At 40.8% G+C, this 20,286-nt stretch overlaps 2 protein-coding genes across 2 annotated transcripts; both read left to right on the top strand.

Annotated features, from left to right (window-relative positions):
* The first annotated feature begins 6,342 nt into the window (after positions 1–6,342).
* LOC140349516 (troponin I, fast skeletal muscle-like) lies at positions 6,343–19,077 on the top strand. Its single transcript, XM_072435883.1, has 8 exons — positions 6,343–6,416; positions 7,417–7,450; positions 8,319–8,355; positions 8,904–9,032; positions 9,355–9,444; positions 10,218–10,394; positions 10,848–10,917; positions 18,782–19,077. The coding sequence occupies exons 2-8, from the start codon at positions 7,443–7,445 to the stop codon at positions 18,784–18,786; spliced, it is 516 nt and encodes a 171-aa protein (XP_072291984.1). The 5' UTR covers positions 6,343–6,416; positions 7,417–7,442; the 3' UTR covers positions 18,787–19,077.
* LOC140349517 (troponin I, fast skeletal muscle-like) lies at positions 12,069–18,229 on the top strand. The gene is made up of 6 exons (XM_072435884.1): positions 12,069–12,252; positions 13,099–13,134; positions 13,216–13,255; positions 17,046–17,174; positions 17,258–17,347; positions 17,981–18,229. The coding sequence occupies exons 2-6, from the start codon at positions 13,127–13,129 to the stop codon at positions 18,212–18,214; spliced, it is 501 nt and encodes a 166-aa protein (XP_072291985.1). The 5' UTR covers positions 12,069–12,252; positions 13,099–13,126; the 3' UTR covers positions 18,215–18,229.
* Positions 19,078–20,286: the final 1,209 nt, after the last annotated feature.

Raw genomic sequence — 20,286 nt, 5'->3', positions numbered from 1 at the left:
AGCAGCTGCTCCACCACCACCAGCAAATGTTTCAGCTCCAGCTGCTCCACATTCACCTCCACCGCCTCCAGCAAAGGAACAATCTTCAAAGGCCTTGGACCCATCTGTGACAAGCCCAACAACATCCCTGTCATCGCCCCTGCCTTCACACCAGCCCTGGGTTCCCCCTGCAACATCTACTCCCACTAAAGATTCATCATTCTCCTTCTCATCTCCACTCTCACCCATGGGCCTTCCCAGCCATTTTGAAAGTCTGATCAAATCAGGCATTAAGATGGCTCCACTCACGCCCAATATAGCAAGGGCTATGTCAATACTTATCAACTCTTCCCTGCACAAGCCGACTACACCAAAAAAAGCCCCACCACCCATCCCCCCTCGCCTCTCACCTGGTCCCAAACTCTCCTTGGCTACAAAAGCCCCACCACCCATCCAACCTTGCCTTTTACCTGGTATCTCCCATAGCTAGGATGCACTGGGTCTCAGCGTTGCCGGGACTTATTGTCACATCAAAAATCAAACCAACCCGGGGCCCTATGTAAAAAGAGCCCCCCCCTAGTGCTATTTCTGTAGTCACATCATCACACAGATGGAAAAACAAAATGCGAGTCAGGCCCAATCTGAGAAATGTGATTCATATTCCCTGTGAAAAGATAAAGCCCAGTCCCACTGAAACTAGTCTGAAACTTGCTGTGCTAAATGTCAGATCCTTATGCAACAAATCTCTCTTAATTAATAATTTTATTTCTTCTTATAATCTTGATTTTATGTTTTTAACTGAAACATGGCTTGACAAAAACACAGGAAATGTAGTTCTGATAGAATCTGCTCCACCCAACTTTAAGTTTGAATCTGAAACACGAGAAAACAAAAAAGGGGGTGGAGTCTGTGCTGTCTTTAGAGATGAAATAATTACCCGCAGGTTGTCTTTTGGGGTGTTTTCATCATTTGAGTATGTATCCTTTAAAATGGAGCTAAAACAGTCTACATCTATTCTCTTCATTGTTTTATACAAGCCTCCCCAGCACTGCCAAAGTTTTATTGATGATTTTACTGAGATGCTTTCAGTCATATGCACAGACATTGATGGTTCGGTCATTACAGGTGATTTCAATGTGCATGTGGATAATATTTGTGACAGAAACGCTAAAGAGCTTGATGCTGTTCTTGAAACCTTCAGTCTTACTCAGCATGTGAGAGGCCCCACCCACAGCAAAGGACACACTCTAGATCTCATAATGTAAATATTTCAAATGTTAATGTGATCGATGTTGCTCTGTCTGATCATTTCTGTGTCTTCTTTGACCTGTCTGTTTCTCCCAAACCACCAGTTGGTCCTGCAGTTGTTCAGAGGAGACACATAAGTGATGGCACAGGTGCACTGTTTATGGAAATGATTAACTTTGAAAATGTCTCATATTCTAATGTAAATGATTTGTTGAACTCTGTTACATCTAGTGTTTTGAATGTTCTGGACACCATCGCCCCTATAAAGGCTAAAATGGTTAAAAATAAGCAGAAGGCGCCGTGGAGAAATGATGATTCGGTCAGGGCACAGAAAAGGGAGTGCCGCAGGGCCGAACGGAAATGGCGCAAGTCAAAGCTCCAGGTTCAAAAAGAGATTTACAAAGAGAAGCTGAACATGTACAACCTAATCTTATGTAGAACTAGGGAAAGATATTTTTCTGAAATAATTGGAAGCTGCAGTAACAACTCGCGTGTCCTGTTTGTCACAGTAAACAGATTAACAAACCCTCCAGCTCAGCTGCCGTTAGAACTCATTTCCACATCCAAGTGTAATGAGTTTGCATTATTCTTTAATGACAAAGTTCAGGGCATTAAAAATGCTATAAATCCCACAATGCAAAAACATACCCTAAAACCACCTAGACACTTAGAGCTAACTCACTTTGCAGCAGTAACTGACAAAACTGTCCATGAGATCATCACCAGTCTGAGTTCATCTACATGCTGCCTCGATGTGTTACCCACCAGATTTCTAAAGTCTGTGCTGAACAGTTTGTTAGCACCATTCACTCACATAGTTAACATGTCGCTTCAATCTGGAACATTCCCAATGTCTTTGAAAACTGCGGTCATAAAGCCTCTCCTAAAGAAGAGCAGTCTTGATGCCGCAGTACTGAGTCATTACCGGCCCATCTCTAATCTGCCATGTCCTTGAAAAGGTTGTTTACCAACAGCTCACAGATTTCCTCTTAATAAACAACTCATTTGATGTTTTTCAGTCAGGTTTTAGACCTCATCACAGCACTGAGACTGCTCTTGTCAAGGTGACAAATGACATCCGCCTGAACACTGACACGGGCAAAGCCTCAGTCTTAATTCTGTTAGATCTGAGTGCTGCTTTTGACACTGTCGATCATGGGATCCTCTTACAGAGACTAGAGGACTGGGTGGGCATCACTGGCACTGCCCTAAACTGGTTAAGGTCCTATCTGGAAGACAGGAAGTACTTTGTTGAAATTGGTAGCTGTGTCTCAGACCACATGACCCTGACCTGTGGAGTGCCCCAAGGGTCAGTCCTGGGTCCCCTTCTGTTCAACCTCTACATGCTGCCGTTAGGTCAGTTGATACGCAGTGAAAATGTGTCCTATCACAATTATGCAGACGACACTCAGATCTATGTTTCACTGTCGGCAGGTGACTATGGACCAGTAGATTCACTCTGTCACTGCATCCAACAGATCAGTTTGTGGATGCAAAACAACTTTCTCCAGCTGAACTCAGACAAGACTGAAATAATCGTTTTTGGCCCACAGAAACAAAGAGAAAGTGTTAGCGGTCACCTCCAGAGTCTCGCTCTAAAACCTACAAACCAAGTTAGAAATCTGGGGGTAATAATGGACTCAGACTTGAAGTGGAAAAAGCTTCAGTTGTAGTCACCTGGACTCAGTTTGAAAAAATAGACGTTTCGACTCTCATCCAAGAGTCATTGTCAATAAAAGAATTTAGATCAAGAACTCCGATATTAATACTGTTCTGTGGTAAGACCCGCCCATTGGGAGGAGCCTTCCTGAAGTAGAAAGAGTTGTTTGTTTCAACAGAAACTCCCCCCTTGTATCTACCGAGCTAGCCTATTCAGAATTTTAATGGCCTATTAGAATCCTCTTTGTCTTTGTGAGACCCTGGCTCAACCACCCTGAGTACCTGATTAGCATCTAAATGTCCTGGTCCTGGTCCTCTACCTTTCCAGGGGTTCAGTAACCCATTATAAATAACAGGAAGATTAAACCTTAGCCCTCCATTTCTGTTTAAAGAAGGTCTTTCTTTTTTAACAAAAATAGCTTCCTTGACTCCTCTTTCAAACCATCTTTTCTCCCTGCTTAAAACCTTCACCTCACCGTCTTCAAACGAGTGATTAGAGGCTTCAAGATGGAGATGCACGGCACTCTGAGGTCCTGAACTAGTATTTCTTCTGTGCTGATAAAGCCTCTTGTGTAGAGGCTGTTTCGTCTCACCTATGTAACGTTCTTTACAACTTTCTTCACTGCATTGGATCGAATAAACTACATTGCTCTGTTTTTGAGTCGGCAACTTGTCCTTAGGGTGAACCAGTTTTTGTCTTAAAGTGTTTCCTGGTTTAAAATAAACAGGGACTTCGTGTTGTCTAAAAATTCTCTGCAGTTTTTCCGACAGGCCAGACACATAAGGGATAGAAACACCCTTCCTTCTCTGTTCAGTTTCCCTTTTGTCCTGCTTCTTGGTTCTCTTCACTCTGTTGAGAGCCCAAGCGGGGTAACCACAGGCTGAGAGGGCATGCCCTCTCAGCCTGTGGTTACCCCGGTTGAATGGAGGGCTCAGATTCTATCTTCCTGGTATCTATAATGGAATACTGAACCCCTGGAAAGGTAGAGGACCAGGACCAGGTATTTAGATGCTAATCAGGTACTCAGGGTGGTTGAGCCAGGGTCTCACAAAGACAAAGAGGATTCTAATAGCCCATTAAGATTCTGAATAGGCTAGCTCGGTAGATACAAGGGGGGAGTTTCTGTTGAAACAAACAACTCTTTCTACTTCAGGAAGGCTCCTCCCAATGGGCGGGTCTTACCACAGAACAGTATTAATATCGGAGTTCTCGATCTAAATTCTTTTATTGACAATGACTCTTGGATGAGAGTCGAAACGTCTATTTTTTCAAACTGAGTCCAGATGACTACAACTGAAGCTTTTTCTACTATGGAACACGCCTGGACGAATGAGGGATTACACCGACACTCAGACTTGAACTTTAATAGCCACGTCAAATCAATAACATCAGCAGCTTTTTACCATCTAAAAAACATTGCCAAAATCAAAAATATAGTGTCAAAACCAGACTTGGAGAGACTTATCCATGCGTTTGTCTCCAGTAGATTAGACTGTAACGGCCGCTCACTGGCCTCTTCAAACGAGTTGTAAAACAGCTGCAGTACATCCAGAACGCTGCTGCTCGGGTCCTGACCAGAACCAGGAAGTACCATCACATTAGTCCTGTTCTCAGGTCTCTGCACTGGCTCCTGTGGCTCAGAGAATAGACTTTAAAGCAGCTCTGCTTTAAAAGGCTTTTAAGTCTCTCCATGGCCTTGCACCAAAGTACATCTTGGATATGTTAGTGCCATATGAACCATCTCGGACTCTGAGGACTTCTGCGTTTCAGTTTTATGCAGCTAAAATCTGGAACATTCTTCCTGAAGATGTGAGACAGGTTCTACTCTGACAATGTTCAAATCTAAGCTAAAAACAGTTGTTTAGCTGCGCTAAAACGCTGAAACGACTGAAAGGATTTTTTCTTTGCACTCTTCTCTTTTGTTTGTGATTTTATTAGTTTAGACAATCAGTTGGATTGATAATTTTTAATTTAGTTAATTTTATAGTATTTCTGTTTCTGTAATTTCTTTGTGATTTTAATGCATTTTTCCTGCTGTGTGAATCACTTTGAATTGCCTTGTGTATGAAATGTGCTCTACAAATAAACTTGCCTTGCCTTGCCTTGCCAAGTTCACACGAGATCAAGCCAGCAGCCGCAGAAGGGTCTGGAAGGATCTCTGGGGTATGGGCCTTGAGTTGGGGGCGCAGTCCAAGATGAAACGCTAACCAGGGCCACTGCTCATTATGTGGTATATTTATAGATGTCTGCAATGTGAGCTGGTTAAGGAGGTTTTTTTTTAATTTGAAAAGTGATATCAAAAAGTCTTTGTCGGCTTCTCTCTTTTCAGCTCTCTGTCTTGACCGGACGGACGATGGACGCGGCTGTTTTAGCCTTTGTTTTTGTCTTAAGAACAATGGGCTTTGTTTTCATTCCAATAAACAGTCAATTATGAGCCAAACAGAGATTCAGCATATGGAATAATGATTTTCCTCTGATAAATTCCTCTCCTTTTTTTATTTACTCAAATCAGAATATTGAAAGCTTGGACGTCTCTTGTTTTACAGCTCACGGCGCCAAGAGATAAAGCGTATGGTGGTCTTCCATTACCGTCCTGGAGTGGACATTCGTTAACTCCCCTTCGCTTCGTTAAGGCGTCACGACAGCTTCCTCTTTGCTGCTGATTTTCCTCGAGAAGGTGACAGAACCGTACTGTCGTTTGCCCATATCTTGAAGTGAGAGAAGAATGGAGGCGCTACAGGCTGAGGTGAGTGGATTTACGTAATTGGAGTAAATTGGTGTGAATGTAATGGTTTTAGTTTGAATATCAAGTTAAAGCAAGGTCATCTGGGGGTTTTAAATCATTGCGGGATTGAAGCACGATCCTGGGTTCAAGAAAGAAGAACTTGTTTTAAGCCTTCAGTCGATCACATGTCTTATAAGTTGCATATTTATGTTGATGATTTTTGATTGAACAGTTTAGCGCTGTGTGGCAAACTGTAAATAATACAGAATACTAAAGATACTGAACAGAACTGTCACAAACTGTTGCAACAAAAAAAGAAAAAGAAAGAAGTTTTTTTAGAAAGTTTGAGGAGAATTCTTATTTAGGAATCTGGCATCCTCTTTGTGGCTCAGTGAAACACAGTCGGCCTTGGATTGAAAGCGTTACATTTTCCAAATTTGTGACTTTGCCAGTTATTTCGAATGAGATTTGCTGTACGCTCAATCTCTGGCATTACAGAAGAAAGTTTCCTCCTTCACTGTCGGTTTATACTGTCCCCACGTCCTCCTTTTATAGCATCCCCGTGACCTCAGACGGACTCCTAAAAGGCTATCTGGCCCCTCCTCACCATCTCCAGATATTCCGGGTGAAGTTGGTGCTGAAACATGATATCGCGAGCTGTGGCTGGGCGATTGGCCTGAGGATTCTGCATTTCCATAAAGAGGAACTCCATATCCGCCACCGCCTCCTATATAATCCACCTCCGCCATCGCCGCTCACTGTCTCTGCTACCACCTCGTCCGCCAGGACTTCCTCTCGCCCTAGGTGAGTGTAGCTGCTGCCTGAACGCATGTCGTGCGGTGGTGTGATAAACTAATGCAGAGCCATGAAGCTAATTTAAACAAAAAGGTTAGGGATTATGTTGCTGGCGCTTGTGACGGTTGCTATATAATTCATATTGGTTGCTATGAGATGGAGACTGCATCACAGATTGACATTATTAACATTTTATCTGTTTAGCTCTTTCTGAATAATAAGATAATTGTATACATTTAATGTTATTTAGTCATGTTTAACATTCTTTTATTATTTGGCTTGGAATGTAAGCTCAATTTGATGATGGACAGACACAATGGACTACTTACTACGTTGTAAAACTTGTATTTTTACCTAAGTTGCAGTTATTTGTGGCTTGTCACAATCAAGACATCGATCCCAGTGAATCCCAAACTTAATCTAGTCGCGTGCATCCTTGAGACTTTTGATGTGGAACGCAGCATACATTATCTAATAGTATTACTCATTTATCTTATTAAAACCAAGCATGCTCTTCACATTAAAACAGTTAAGACTAGTCTGGCAGTCTAGTCTTTTGTGTTAAGTCTCTTTGCATTTCCCCTGGTTGTTCTGCGTACCAGTACCCCAGTTTGAGAACCATTGATCTAGCCTAGATACATTTGACGAATCTAACTGTAAATTGTTTGCATAAAAGTCCTGGGCAGACTCGGTGACTCATTTGGAGACGTTGGCAGTCGGTGATCTGCAGCAGCACATTCTCCCAGGCTCAGATCTTGCTCTAAGAAAGGCATCGCTGCGTTAATTCCCAGAGGATATTTAGTTTAGAACACCTGTAAGGAAGCTTAGCACAGGCGTCAGGCCCGACATCTGACCCTCATGGATCCAAACTTAGCTCTGTCATCGCCCCAACACACATCAACCCTTTTATTAGCCCACATTTCATTCACTGGACGCTCCGCAACTGCTCTGATATTCAACATTTAATTTTATTCGTTTGACTCTGTGATTTTTGTCTCCCCCCTTCTAGGATCGTGAAGAAAAGGAACCGCAAACATGTCTGAGTATGTATTTCGTCTTTTGTGTTTTTTTATTTTCATTATCGTCACACGTTCCTAATTTCATGCTAATAAACGGCTACATGGAAGAGCTCTTGAGCAATGAGCATCTCATTAATGTTAATACTGTGAAGCATTAACAACACTTACATTCATATTTTGTAATACATCTACTAAAATACATATTATGCTTTTTGTCCCACAGTATTTAGTAAAATAAAGTAGATTTTACATAATGTATCCCCTTTAAATAATGTGTTTTATTATGACTATAGACCCTTAAACATGTTATTTAATTAGAATGTGGACAAACGCGACAGAAGGCAAAAGTAAAATATCATAACACATTTTCAATCACACAACATCAGATCTAGATGCTAATGTTTTTCAGTCTTTAGAACCAAAAATAACCAACACATTTTTATTTCACTTTACAAATGTCAGTTAGTTCCTTTATCAATTAGAAATAATGACAAAAAAAAGAATATCAGCTTCACAAAAAGTATAATTTTATATTTCAACAATTGGGATGTCAACATTTCTGTCTGTATTTGTCCTATAAAAATATAATAATAAAATGATATAACCTTCATTAAATACGTGAAATACAATTGTAATTAGCTTTAAACCAGGCTCTGATATCACTCACATGTCCTTGAGTAGTTTTAATTTGCCAAAACCACATAAATCATATTTTGATGATCTAAGGATAATCCTAATTTCTCCATTGGAATCACGTTATGTTCCTCTTCACTTTTGCCTGCAGCTGCCTCCGTTCCAGTATTTTAATTTATTTTATTTACAGGATTTTAAATAGTTGGTGCAAAAGGCTTAAAAAAAGTTATATTTTCTTTTTCCCCTCTGCTTTGAACAGAAAAAAGATGAACTCGAGCCGCAGGCATCATCTGAAGGTAAGACACATCTTAAATTTAGTGCCACTGGAGAATTTGCTAAACCTCACTGTGTTTGAATGCTTTAAATCCTTGTGGTATGCTCTGAAGGACAACCTTAAATCCCTTCCTGTGTAACATCTCCAGTGTCATTTTCACATCAGTCAGAGCTGCTATATCAGTGATGAGGCGCCATCTACTGGCTCAAAAGTCTCTGCACACAATCCAGCTTCAGGACTGAAAAGAGTTAAATATTTCATTTTATGGGCGAGAAAATATAGTTTGATGACCTAATATTCATCTTACAATTCTTCTTTGATTGGGAGGTCAAGTTGAAGTTTCCCTCTTCCTGGTGTAGGCACACTTTGGTCCTGATTTAGTGCTAGATTAGTCCTGGTTTACACATAGCCATAGTTGTGTGAGGTATGTCCCCTGAGAGCCAGTGTTACAAAAAAAACCTCACTAAAGATTCTTTATAATGCCTTAGCTCACATGATTAGGTGTGAAAGTCCTCTTATAAACCATTTGTATATTTCAGATTTGAATGTTGTCTTATTTTTGTTGTGCAGAGTTTGATGCTTCAGATCGCTGCACAGTGGCTTGCACAGGAGAAGAAAGATGATATTGCTGCAAAAGAAGCTTACATGGCTCAGAACTGTGCCAGCCCTGACATGAGCGGGGACCAGAATGCTCTCATGGTGAGACTCATGCATATTAAGATTTGTCTACAGAGTTTGTACATACATCTCTATTGGCTATCAGGATGGTGCTCTGCACATCAAATTCTGTAGCAGGTGCGGAGGAAACTGTACAAGGGAAAAACATCCTGCACACTGTCTTGCTGACATTTGCCTGACGAAGGCCCAGCTGCCGAAACGTTTCCTCTCCACCTGTAAATCAATTTCACAATGTGCGGGATTTTTTTCCCTAGTACATAAATCTCTATTGAAAATAATTCTAGTCTAATATTGAATATACTTCTAGTCTTGACACAAAGTCTTGTTTTTTTTCTTTATTTAGGAAACTTGCAAGAAGCTGCATGCCCTCCTCGACAAGATTGATGAGGAGAGGTACGACCTGGGGTCTAAAGTGGAGAAGGCAAACAAAGAGGTAATTGTTTTTAATTTGACTTATTTATGAATACATTATTCATGATCGGATTTATTGGGTATGTGTAATAAATTATGGTATTAACTGTAGCGTTTTGTTCTATTTCTTCCCTCCTGACCACCAGAAGTCAGAGTTGAACATTTAGGGCTTTCAGCCCCGCCCACGGGCTGTATAGATCATGGTATAGATCTATTACAATAACTGAGGGGTATTGTTAGCTTAAAGCTGTCGTGAAGGGCCCCAGTGGCCAGTCCATTGGTACTGCAGCCATAATGTCCCCTGTGACCCATATAGTATTTTATCATTATACTTCTGTACCTACTGTGTTGCAACACTGGAATTTCCCCATTATGGGACAAATAAAGGTGATCTCATCTTATCTTAGAGCGCAATGTAAAAACAACAAACAACTTTTTCCTCAGTTCAACCCTTCAGTTTTCTTAAAAACAGTTGAATCTTAAGCTTCAGCTCGCTCTGCTCCGCTCTAACAACTCTGGCTCTGATTGGTCAGAGTGGTCTTGTGCTTGAGTGGGAGAAGAGCACTACTGCTCATGTTCAGTGGCTGGACAGCCGCCGGACGTAAACTAGCGACACACGCGGCCTTTCACAACCGGGGCTTGACTTGTGGTCATCTGGGATTCATAGAACTATAGTTACAATCGTAACGTTTAGATCCTTCATTATTATTACTGTCTTTTTGACAAAACACTGGAATGTTGATTTCCATGTGCTGCAAGTGAAATGACAAATGTTCTTCACTTGGTGTGATGCAGATTGAGGACCTGAAACTGAAGGTGGTGGACCTGGCTGGTGTGAAGAAGCCTGCGCTGAAGAAAGTGCGTATGTCCGCTGACGCCATGCTCAAAGCTCTGCTGGGCTCCAAACACACAGTCAACATGGACCTGAGGGCCAACCTGAAGCAGGTCAAGAAGGAGAAGAAAGAGGAGGAGGTGAGTGATGGAACACGGCTGCACCAGGACAGGAAAACATTAAACATTACAGTGTGGAATATTCTTTCATCATCCAATGCTTAGGATTAGTAATGATGCCATTCATTGACATAAATAATAAAATAACAATTTGAATCGATTAAACCATGGATTTATTGAAATATATTTGATCGTACACTGCCTGTCCAAAATAAAACAATTGGCCACTTGGATTCAACAAATACAGGTCCTGAGGGCGATGCTCTTTCAGCTGCAGAACGGTATTTAAACCGACTGATGCAGGGAGCGGCTTCTCATTTATGAAACAACCACGTGGAAAGACAAATCTTTTTTCTGTGGTGACTTTTTTTGGACAGGCAGTGTAATTACATATTTCAAATGAGCGCATGCCCTTTTGTTCTTGTTCTTGTACAATAACTGTTACTGACAGTGTTTGTGTGTTGTGTGGTGCAGACTGCAGATGTGGGCGACTGGCGTAAGAACGTTGAAGACAAAGCTGACAGGAAGAAGATGTTCGAGACCACCTAAACTCACTCTTGTCGCTCTGGGCTCGTGGCACTTTGTATGGAATTCATGGAGCGTTTTCATTGATTTCAGATCTTGTGTTTCATTAAATCTGTATCTTCCATCTCCCATCTGTTAGTGTGCTTTGCTCATGAGCTCCTTTATAAATACCTCCTATTTTTCATAGTATCTCTGGCTTAAAGTGCTTTCATTTTTGCAGGTAGGATGTTTTTGCCCGCTCCCTGCTCTGATAGATTTGATAATAAAATCTTTTCCTATCCGACTGTCTGGAGATATATTGTCTTCATCTCAGAGACTCACAACACTACTGAAGGTGCATGACACTTCAGAGCCGTTCAGCTGTTTTGAACCTACTTTAACACAAATTCATTCATTACTCGCTGCATTGCTGCATTTTATTTTGAGTAGAATAAAATACAGATTTGTGAGAACTCCTATCAGCTTTTAAAGTGAAGGCGATGTTGTGTTGTGAACTTTGTAGTGCTGTTAAGTCAGTGAGAGATGGGACAGAATATCCAGACTTACTATAGACCAGGGAGAAGTGAATATGATTATAAAATATATATTTGCTGACAGGGCACAGCTAAAATCAAAATGTCCGCAGTTTTTGCTGGACAAGTTCTCAATTGCCACCGACCATTAGGGGGCAGTAGAGGACTTGCTGTTACTTTGGCCTGTTGATCTGGGTCATGTGGTTTCAAATGACCACAAATGTGTTCTTAGGCCAAAGAGCAGCGTTACTTCCTCCTAAAATACTTAACACATGTCATGTAATTGTGGGAGGCACTCAAATTCACACTCTATTTCAGTCCAATATTGAGTTTACTATATTATACATTCATTTTCTTATTTGACATGTTTGTCCAAATGGCTGACCAGTCACACTGATGCTACTGGGTGAGGGTCATTTCAAATAATGAGCAGTTATTGAACAGCACTGACCCACTTTTTCTAACTGACTTATACATTAGTAAAGTAAAATGAAAAGCTTTTAAGTTTTGATCATTGAAGAAGGAGTTGTATCAGCCCCAGAGGTGAGACACTGCATTTGGGTCAATTCATCATTTCTCTTCTTCCTAAATCTAATTCTTTGTTTCTTCCTTCGTGCTTTGCTAACAGGCTTCTCGGGGCTAACGCAGGACTGCTGACAGCAGCAATCTGACAGAAGCAGGATTTACAACCCCAAAGTTCAAAGGTATTTCAGGAGCTTGTTGGGTCCCCCCATGTCCATAAAGAGGGTTTGGACAAATCAATGGAAGCACATATATACCACCACAGACATCCAGGTTTTAGTCTTTGACTCAGCCCAACGCTGTCTCGCCATCTTCACTGTACAGGTGAGAAGCCCTTTCATTACGTGCTAAGCCTTGTGGCAATGGCATTCATCTCAGCACTATTTGACATGGGGAACTATTATTATTTATTTCATAATAATTGGAATAGTAATAGCATTACTGTTACTTTTATACTTCAATTGGTGTAGAAATGTAATGTAATTGGCATTGGAATTGTATCTTTTGTACAATTTTTAAAACTACTTTTATAAAAAAAATAATTAAAAAAATAAATCAAATTTACATTATTAATCTTGTATTCTGTGTAGTTTGATGTTTTCACGTTTTTTTTTTTTTTAGTATGTTTTCATTATAACAAAAATGAATGGACACCATCTATACATTTTGTATATTATTACTGTATTATTTACGGGTTATGTTATGAGTAGGAACTGTGTAATTTATCTGAGTTTGTGTAATTTCATGGATAACTTGTGACTTTTTCCTTTAAAAAATAATAGTTCTACATTCTTGTTTCTGGAGCTCACTTGTCAGAGCTGCTGTTGAAGCTTTTCCTCATAAATCCTTAAATCATAAAGATTATTGTCAACCTTTTGACACTGCGCCAGAATTAAACCTGACCTTTCGGCTTGAGGTGTCCAGTTTAAAAAAAGAGGAACTTAACTTTCCAAAAATAGAAGCAGTAGAGTTATGATTTAAGTGTGGGTAAAATGGAGATTTAGACTAATCGTAATTAGATCCAGGCAACACTGAACTTTACAGCACAGTTATAGTAATCAGGCAGAAATAGTATGGCAACTATTCTGGTTGTATCATTATTAGTCACTGAAACCAGAATTTAATTCCAGAATAATTACCATATATACACTGTTTTTTGTTTTTTTGTAGAGTCAGAGCCAAAAGGAAGTCAAGATGTCTGAGTAAGTCCCTTTTGAGTCTTGTAAACTATACAAAAGTATGTCATTGTTTATTGTTTGTAATACCTTTCTTATTTACTAAAGGGGAAAGAAGATGACCTCAAGCCGCAGGCACCATCTGAAGGTAACTTCATATTCAGACTTTTCATTTATGTCAGGAGCACTTTCACAGACCAATGTTTTTCTTGTTTAGAGCAGGGATCACCAACATGGGGCCCGCGGGAACTTGGGGGCCTTTTGGGCCTCTCTGTCGCCCGTGTGGACCTGTTCTAAATTTAGAACAGCTCAGCCAAAGCGTTCTCGTTTCGCTAGGCCTGTTTTTATGAGAGCTGGACATTTAGAGACGGCAACAGACAAGATTACCAGCTCCATGTCACTTTTTATGTATTCAAAATGCACCCGGTAATCAAGTAGTTACGAGTCGCTAAAGACGCCAAACTGAAAGTGACGCATCTTTAAGTAACAGGGTTGGGTTAGGGTTAGGGCATCTGTGGTGCAACGTGTTCAGATCTACGATATTTTAATTTAAACACAAGCAAAAAGGAGACAAATAATGCACAATAACTTCAGGAGTGACAGAGAGCAGAGGAGGAGCTGTCAGTGCAGGACCAACCTAGAACTAAACCAAGTCCAACCTAGAACTAAACCAGGACCAACCTAGAACTAAACCAGGACCAACCTAGAACTAAACCAAGTCCAACCTAGAACTAAACCAAGTCCAACCTAGAACTAAACCAGGACCAACCTAGAACTAAACCAGGACCAACCTAGAACTAAACCAAGTCCAACCTAGAACTAAACCAGGACCAACCTAGAACTAAACCAGGACCAACCTAGAACTAAACCAGGACCAACCTAGAATTAAACCAGGACCAACCTAGAACTAAACCAGGACCAACCTAGAACTAAACCAGGACCAACCTAGAACTAAACCAGGACCAACCTAGAACTAAACCAGGACCAACCTAGAACTAAACCAAGTCCAACCTAGAACTAAACCAGGACCAACCTAGAACTAAACCAGGACCAACCTAGAACTAAACCAGGACCAACCTAGAACTAAACCAGGACCAACCTAGAATTAAACCAGGACCAACCTAGAACTAAACCAGGACCAACCTAGAACTAAACCAAGTCCAACCTAGAACTAAACCAGGACCAACCTAGAACTAAACCAGGACCAACCTAGAACTAAACCAGGACCAACCTAGAATTAAACCAGGACCAACCTAGAACTAAACCAGGACCAACCTAGAACTAAACCAGGACCAACCTAGAACTAAACCAGGACCAACCTAGAACTAAACCAGGACCAACCTAGAACTAAACCAAGTCCAACCTAGAACTAAACCAGGACCAACCTAGAACTAAACCAGGACCAACCTAGAACTAAACCAGGACCAACCTAGAACTAAACCAGGACCAACCTAGAATTAAACCAGGACCAACCTAGAACTAAACCAGGACCAACCTAGAACTAAACCAGGACCAACCTAGAACTAAACCAAGTCCAACCTAGAACTAAACCAAGTCCAACCTAGAACTAAACCAGGACCAACCTAGAACTAAACCAGGACCAACCTAGAACTAAACCAGGACCAACCTAGAACTAAACCAGGACCAACCTAGAACTAAACCAAGTCCAACCTAGAACTAAACCAGGACCAACCTAGAACTAAACCAGGACCAACCTAGAACTAAACCAAGTCCAACCTAGAACTAAACCAAGTCCAACCTAGAACTAAACCAGGACCAACCTAGAACTAAACCAGGACCAACCTAGAACTAAACCAGGACCAACCTAGAATTAAACCAGGACCAACCTAGAACTAAACCAGGACCAACCTAGAACTAAACCAGGACCAACCTAGAACTAAACCAAGTCCAACCTAGAACTAAACCAAGTCCAACCTAGAACTAAACCAGGACCAACCTAGAACTAAACCAGGACCAACCTAGAACTAAACCAGGACCAACCTAGAACTAAACCAGGACCAACCTAGAACTAAACCAAGTCCAACCTAGAACTAAACCAAGTCCAACCTAGAACTAAACCAAGTCCAACCTAGAACTAAACCAAGTCCAACCTAGAACTAAACCAGGACCAACCTAGAACTAAACCAAGACCAACCTAGAACTAAACCAGGACCAACCTAGAACTAAACCAGGACCAACCTAGAACTAAACCAGGACCAACCTAGAATTAAACCAGGACCAACCTAGAACTAAACCAGGACCAACCTAGAACTAAACCAGGACCAACCTAGAACTAAACCAGGACCAACCTAGAACTAAACCAAGTCCAACCTAGAACTAAACCAGGACCAACCTAGAACTAAACCAAGTCCAACCTAGAACTAAACCAGGACCAACCTAGAACTAAACCAGGACCAACCTAGAACTAAACCAGGACCAACCTAGAATTAAACCAGGACCAACCTAGAACTAAACCAGGACCAACCTAGAACTAAACCAGGACCAACCTAGAACTAAACCAGGACCAACCTAGAACTAAACCAGGACCAACCTAGAACTAAACCAGGACCAACCTAGAACTAAACCAAGTCCAACCTAGAACTAAACCAGGACCAACCTAGAACTAAACCAGGACCAACCTAGAACTAAACCAGGACCAACCTAGAACTAAACCAGGACCAACCTAGAACTAAACCAGGACCAACCTAGAACTAAACCAAGTCCAACCTAGAACTAAACCAAGTCCAACCTAGAACTAAACCAGGACCAACCTAGAACTAAACCAGGACCAACCTAGAACTAAACCAGGACCAACCTAGAACTAAACCAAGTCCAACCTAGAACTAAACCAGGACCAACCTAGAACTAAACCAAGACCAACCTAGAACTAAACCAGGACCAACCTAGAATTAAACCAGGACCAACCTAGAATTAAACCAGGACCAACCTAGAACTAAACCAGGACCAACCTAGAACTAAACCAGGACCAACCTAGAACTAAACCAGGACCAACCTAGAACTAAACCAAGACCAACCTAGAACTAAACCAGGACCAACCTAGAATTAAACCAGGACCAACCTAGAACTAAACCAGGACCAACCTAGAACTAAACCAAGTCCAACCTAGAACTAAACCAGGACCAACCTAGAATTAAACCAGGTCTACCCCAAACCAGGACTCACACAGGACTGAACCAGGACTCACACAGGACTGAACCAGGACTCACACAGGACTGAACCAGGACTCACACAGGACTGAACCAGGACTCACACAGGACTGAACCAGGACTCACACAGGACTGAACCAGGACTCACACAGGACTGAACCAGGACTCACACAGGACTGAACCAGGACTCACACAGGACTGAACCAGGACTCACACAGGACTGAACCAGGACTCACACAGGACTGAACCAGGACTCACACAGGACTGAACCAGGACTCACACAGGACTGAACCAGGACTCACACAGGACTGAACCAGGACTCACACAGGACTGAACCAGGTCCAAACACAGGAGGAGAAAATGTTGTAAATGTTAAATACTCAAATTTCAATGAAGAGTATATTTTCTTATATTTGCTTTGCACTTTTGCTTGTATTTTGACAATAACATTATTTACAAATTGAATAAGTTGGTGCTAGATTTAATACAAAGATTTCCTGTTGTTTTATCTTATCATTGATTGGGTTTTAAAATTCAAAAATACATGATAAATACACATAAATGCCACATGTATATCAAATAGTTATATATATACTCACAGTTCAATAGTCATGTGATTTGGTTAGGATTGTATACCTTTTTATTGTATTTTTTTTACTCTTTTACCTGTACTTTTACTTTACAAAATGTAGTACTGCTTCCACTAATGCTGCTCTAACGATACAACAGCAGCAATGAAAGACTCACCATGTAACGATGTTGTCTTTGTAGAGTTTGATGCTTCAGATCGCTGCGACCTGGATAGCTGATGAGGTCAAAGAGATTGAGGCGGCCAAAGAGGCGTACATGTCCGAGAACTGCCCCACCCCCGACTTAAACGGTGACCAGGCTGCACTCATGGTACAAATATTGATCACTTTCTTTCAATTGAACAGATTCGAGTGCTGAGCGTGTGTGTACATTAACTATACTTTGGTGATCAGGAGGTCTGCAAGAAGCTGTCCCAGGTTGTGGACAAGATCGATGAGGACAGATACGACACAGAGGCCAAAGTGGTGAAGGCCGACAAAGAGGTGAAGCCAATCTTACACGTACTCTATTTCAAACGTTTCATTTTGTGTTACACTATTTACCCCGGGACCATTTCATCGGTCATGTGGTACATACACGGGTTTCAGCTTCCCTAAGTTATGTGCCATTTTTGAGGAGTTTTTCCCATTCAAAAGATATCTTGTTTTATTTGGTTTTATGAATGGTCAAAAGTCCTCAAAAAGTCTTTCAAAACAGGAAGAATTGATGAGTTAGTTTTGTGGCAAATAGAAGTTGTTTATTTCCACACTTCAGAGCGTTCAAGCTGAATGAATAACTCATGTCAACAATATGGCTAATGCTAAACCTTAGGCTAAAGGCGTTATATGAATGCCTCTAACCCCATACATGACAGAATAATGTCAGATTTGACCTGTAACAAATGATTACATTGTTTACGTGCTGGTTAACCACTCAGACCATCACCAAAGCTGTAATGTTAATGTTTCTCTTGTACGTGAAGTGGGATTTACTAAACCAGTGATGACAAGCAGATGTGACTATAGGCAGAATATGCTACTGGACATTCTCACGCTATAATAAGTTAGAAGTGCCTTTTTAAATGACTCAGGTTCAATAATTCTAACATATGTGTGTCATTTGTGCATCTGTGTTAGATTGAGGAGCTGAAGCTGAGAGTGGTGGAGCTGGCTGGAGTGAAGAAGCCCGCTCTGAAGAAAGTGCGTATGTCCGCTGACGCCATGCTCCAGGCTCTGCTCGGAGGCAAACACAAGGTCACCATGGATCTGAGGTCCAACCTGAAGCAGGTCAAGAAGGAGGTCAAAGAGGAGGTGAGGGTGCACTACAGGACTGGACTGTGCTATGGAGGACCTGGATGGAAGAATGGTTAGAGTATACTACATGTTATGGCTGAAGGACTCCCACATATATATATATATATTTTCCCAATCATAGCGTCTTACATGAGTTCATTAGGTGATGTTCCAGATTGTAGCAGAAGAGTTTCTGAGTAATACAACAGTAAACTGGCAGGACCTGATGTAGTTCAGATCAACATTTGTCTTTATCCAGTCCAGATATACGGTAAAAGCAGCTCTTAGGGTCAAAATGAGACCTCTGTGTGCGGTTTGAATCTAGTGTTTTATCCTCCGAGAACCAGGAAGTGCGCCGTTAGCATAATTGCTGTGGTTAGCTTTACCGGGACCACAAAACTATGCTAGGAATGCGTTTGGAAAATGGGGAATAACTTTGGGCCGCTACAAAACGCTTAAAACAGCCACAAACTTACTGTATGTGAGAGGTGGAAGGACACGGAGAAGGAAAGGCTGAGAAGTAAAGCAGAATGTTTTGAAGGAGAAGTTGAGGGTTGTTTCTGCTTCTGTTTCAGAACACAGAGGCGGGCGACTGGCGTAAGAACATTGAAGACAAGGCTGACAGGAAGAAGATGTTCGAGACTAGCTAAAGACATTTTTATTTCATACTTTTAGTCTGGCACACAACTTTTCTGTTAATCCAAACTTTTTTTTTCCTGCATTTGAAAAAAAATAATAATAATACCCGGAATAAACTCCCCCGCTGCAGTCATTTTGAATGTACAGATGTAAACACAAACTAGTACTTGCTTAAAGTAAGGAATATCTGTTGAAGGAGATATTCGACTGATCTTGTCAAAGCATATTACACGCAAAAACTGTGACTTAATGTAATGCAACAAACAAAAATAAACTACATTTTTACTTTTGAACGTACAAAAGACGTTTTAATTTGTTTATATCTACAAGTAGCAAGTATAAAGCTATTATCAACCACCAGATGTCAGTAAAGATCCTCTGTTCTTCCACGGATGTTTTGGACTTCCCTGAACAAGAGGCTGCAAATGGACCACCTGCGATGACATCATGTGGTGAGTGAAGAGTTAACATTGTTTTTTTTATATTTACACACACATTCATTCATTACTGTTCATGCTATTTTTGCAAATGTGTAAACAAAACTGAAGAAGTGCTTCTTTTGAATGTGAAATCATCCCAATAGATCAGTAAAGAATGATCTGCTTGTCTCCATGGAGATGTTGTCACTTTGCCTGGAATGTTCCACTGTATGGCCGGTACCTGCCAACTGCTTCATTCACAGAGAGAATCAGTTTAATGCCATACTGTGGAACATTCCAGGCAAAGCATTAACATTTCCTCCTCTACAAAAACTGCACCTTTAAACAAAGTGAATACAAACAAGAAAACAACAGTATCTTGTAGAGCTGCAGCAGTGAATTGACTAAATAATTTGGTCATCGTTATCTGGATTTTATAGACTCTAAAACATATGCATTTTAAGACCTTTTATTATTATTAACTCAAAATGTCCAAAAAGCATATTTTCAATCTTTATGTGGTTGTCACTAACGAGTGTTTTAGTAGACTACTATTTTTTATTGTACATTTGAATGAAATGAAGGTTGAAATATGCTGACTGAAGTTTTCTAGATGGAGAATAGTTACTAATAAAGTGTATTATTGATGAAAGTTGGACCTTTTTTGACATTTTGAGTTAAAAATGCCACTGTGTTTGTTTGGTCTTTGCATGTGTGTCTTTTTGTTCATTGTCCAACACGTTACTTATCCTCCAGTTTGTGACCAGCTTTGCAAAATTACACTTTCCAAATGACAAAAACAATGTTAATGTGACAAAAATAGACAGATAAAAAAGTAGTTTACATTTAGGCACATTCTTCAACTTCTTTTTACCTCTAAAATCACTACAATTCTTATGTTTTAGCTCTTGAATAAACACTTTTATTATTGATAAGCCGAATAACTTGCTTTGGCCTCCTATAGAAGCCCCGTTCCCATGACACCGCACTGGCCGTTCATTTGTCCTGCTCTAAACAGTAGGTGGGAGAACAGTCTTAACTTACCAATATTCAGCCCGAGGTGGCGACTTCCCCAAATTTACGAGCGCGCTG

This window comes from Eucyclogobius newberryi, unplaced genomic scaffold (assembly GCF_026437365.1).
Source record: "Eucyclogobius newberryi isolate DKJ021-1_F unplaced genomic scaffold, fEucNew1.0.hap1 SCAF_7, whole genome shotgun sequence".
Classification (NCBI taxonomy): Eukaryota; Metazoa; Chordata; class Actinopteri; order Gobiiformes; family Gobiidae; genus Eucyclogobius; species Eucyclogobius newberryi.
This window is presented reverse-complemented; position numbering and strand designations above follow the sequence as displayed.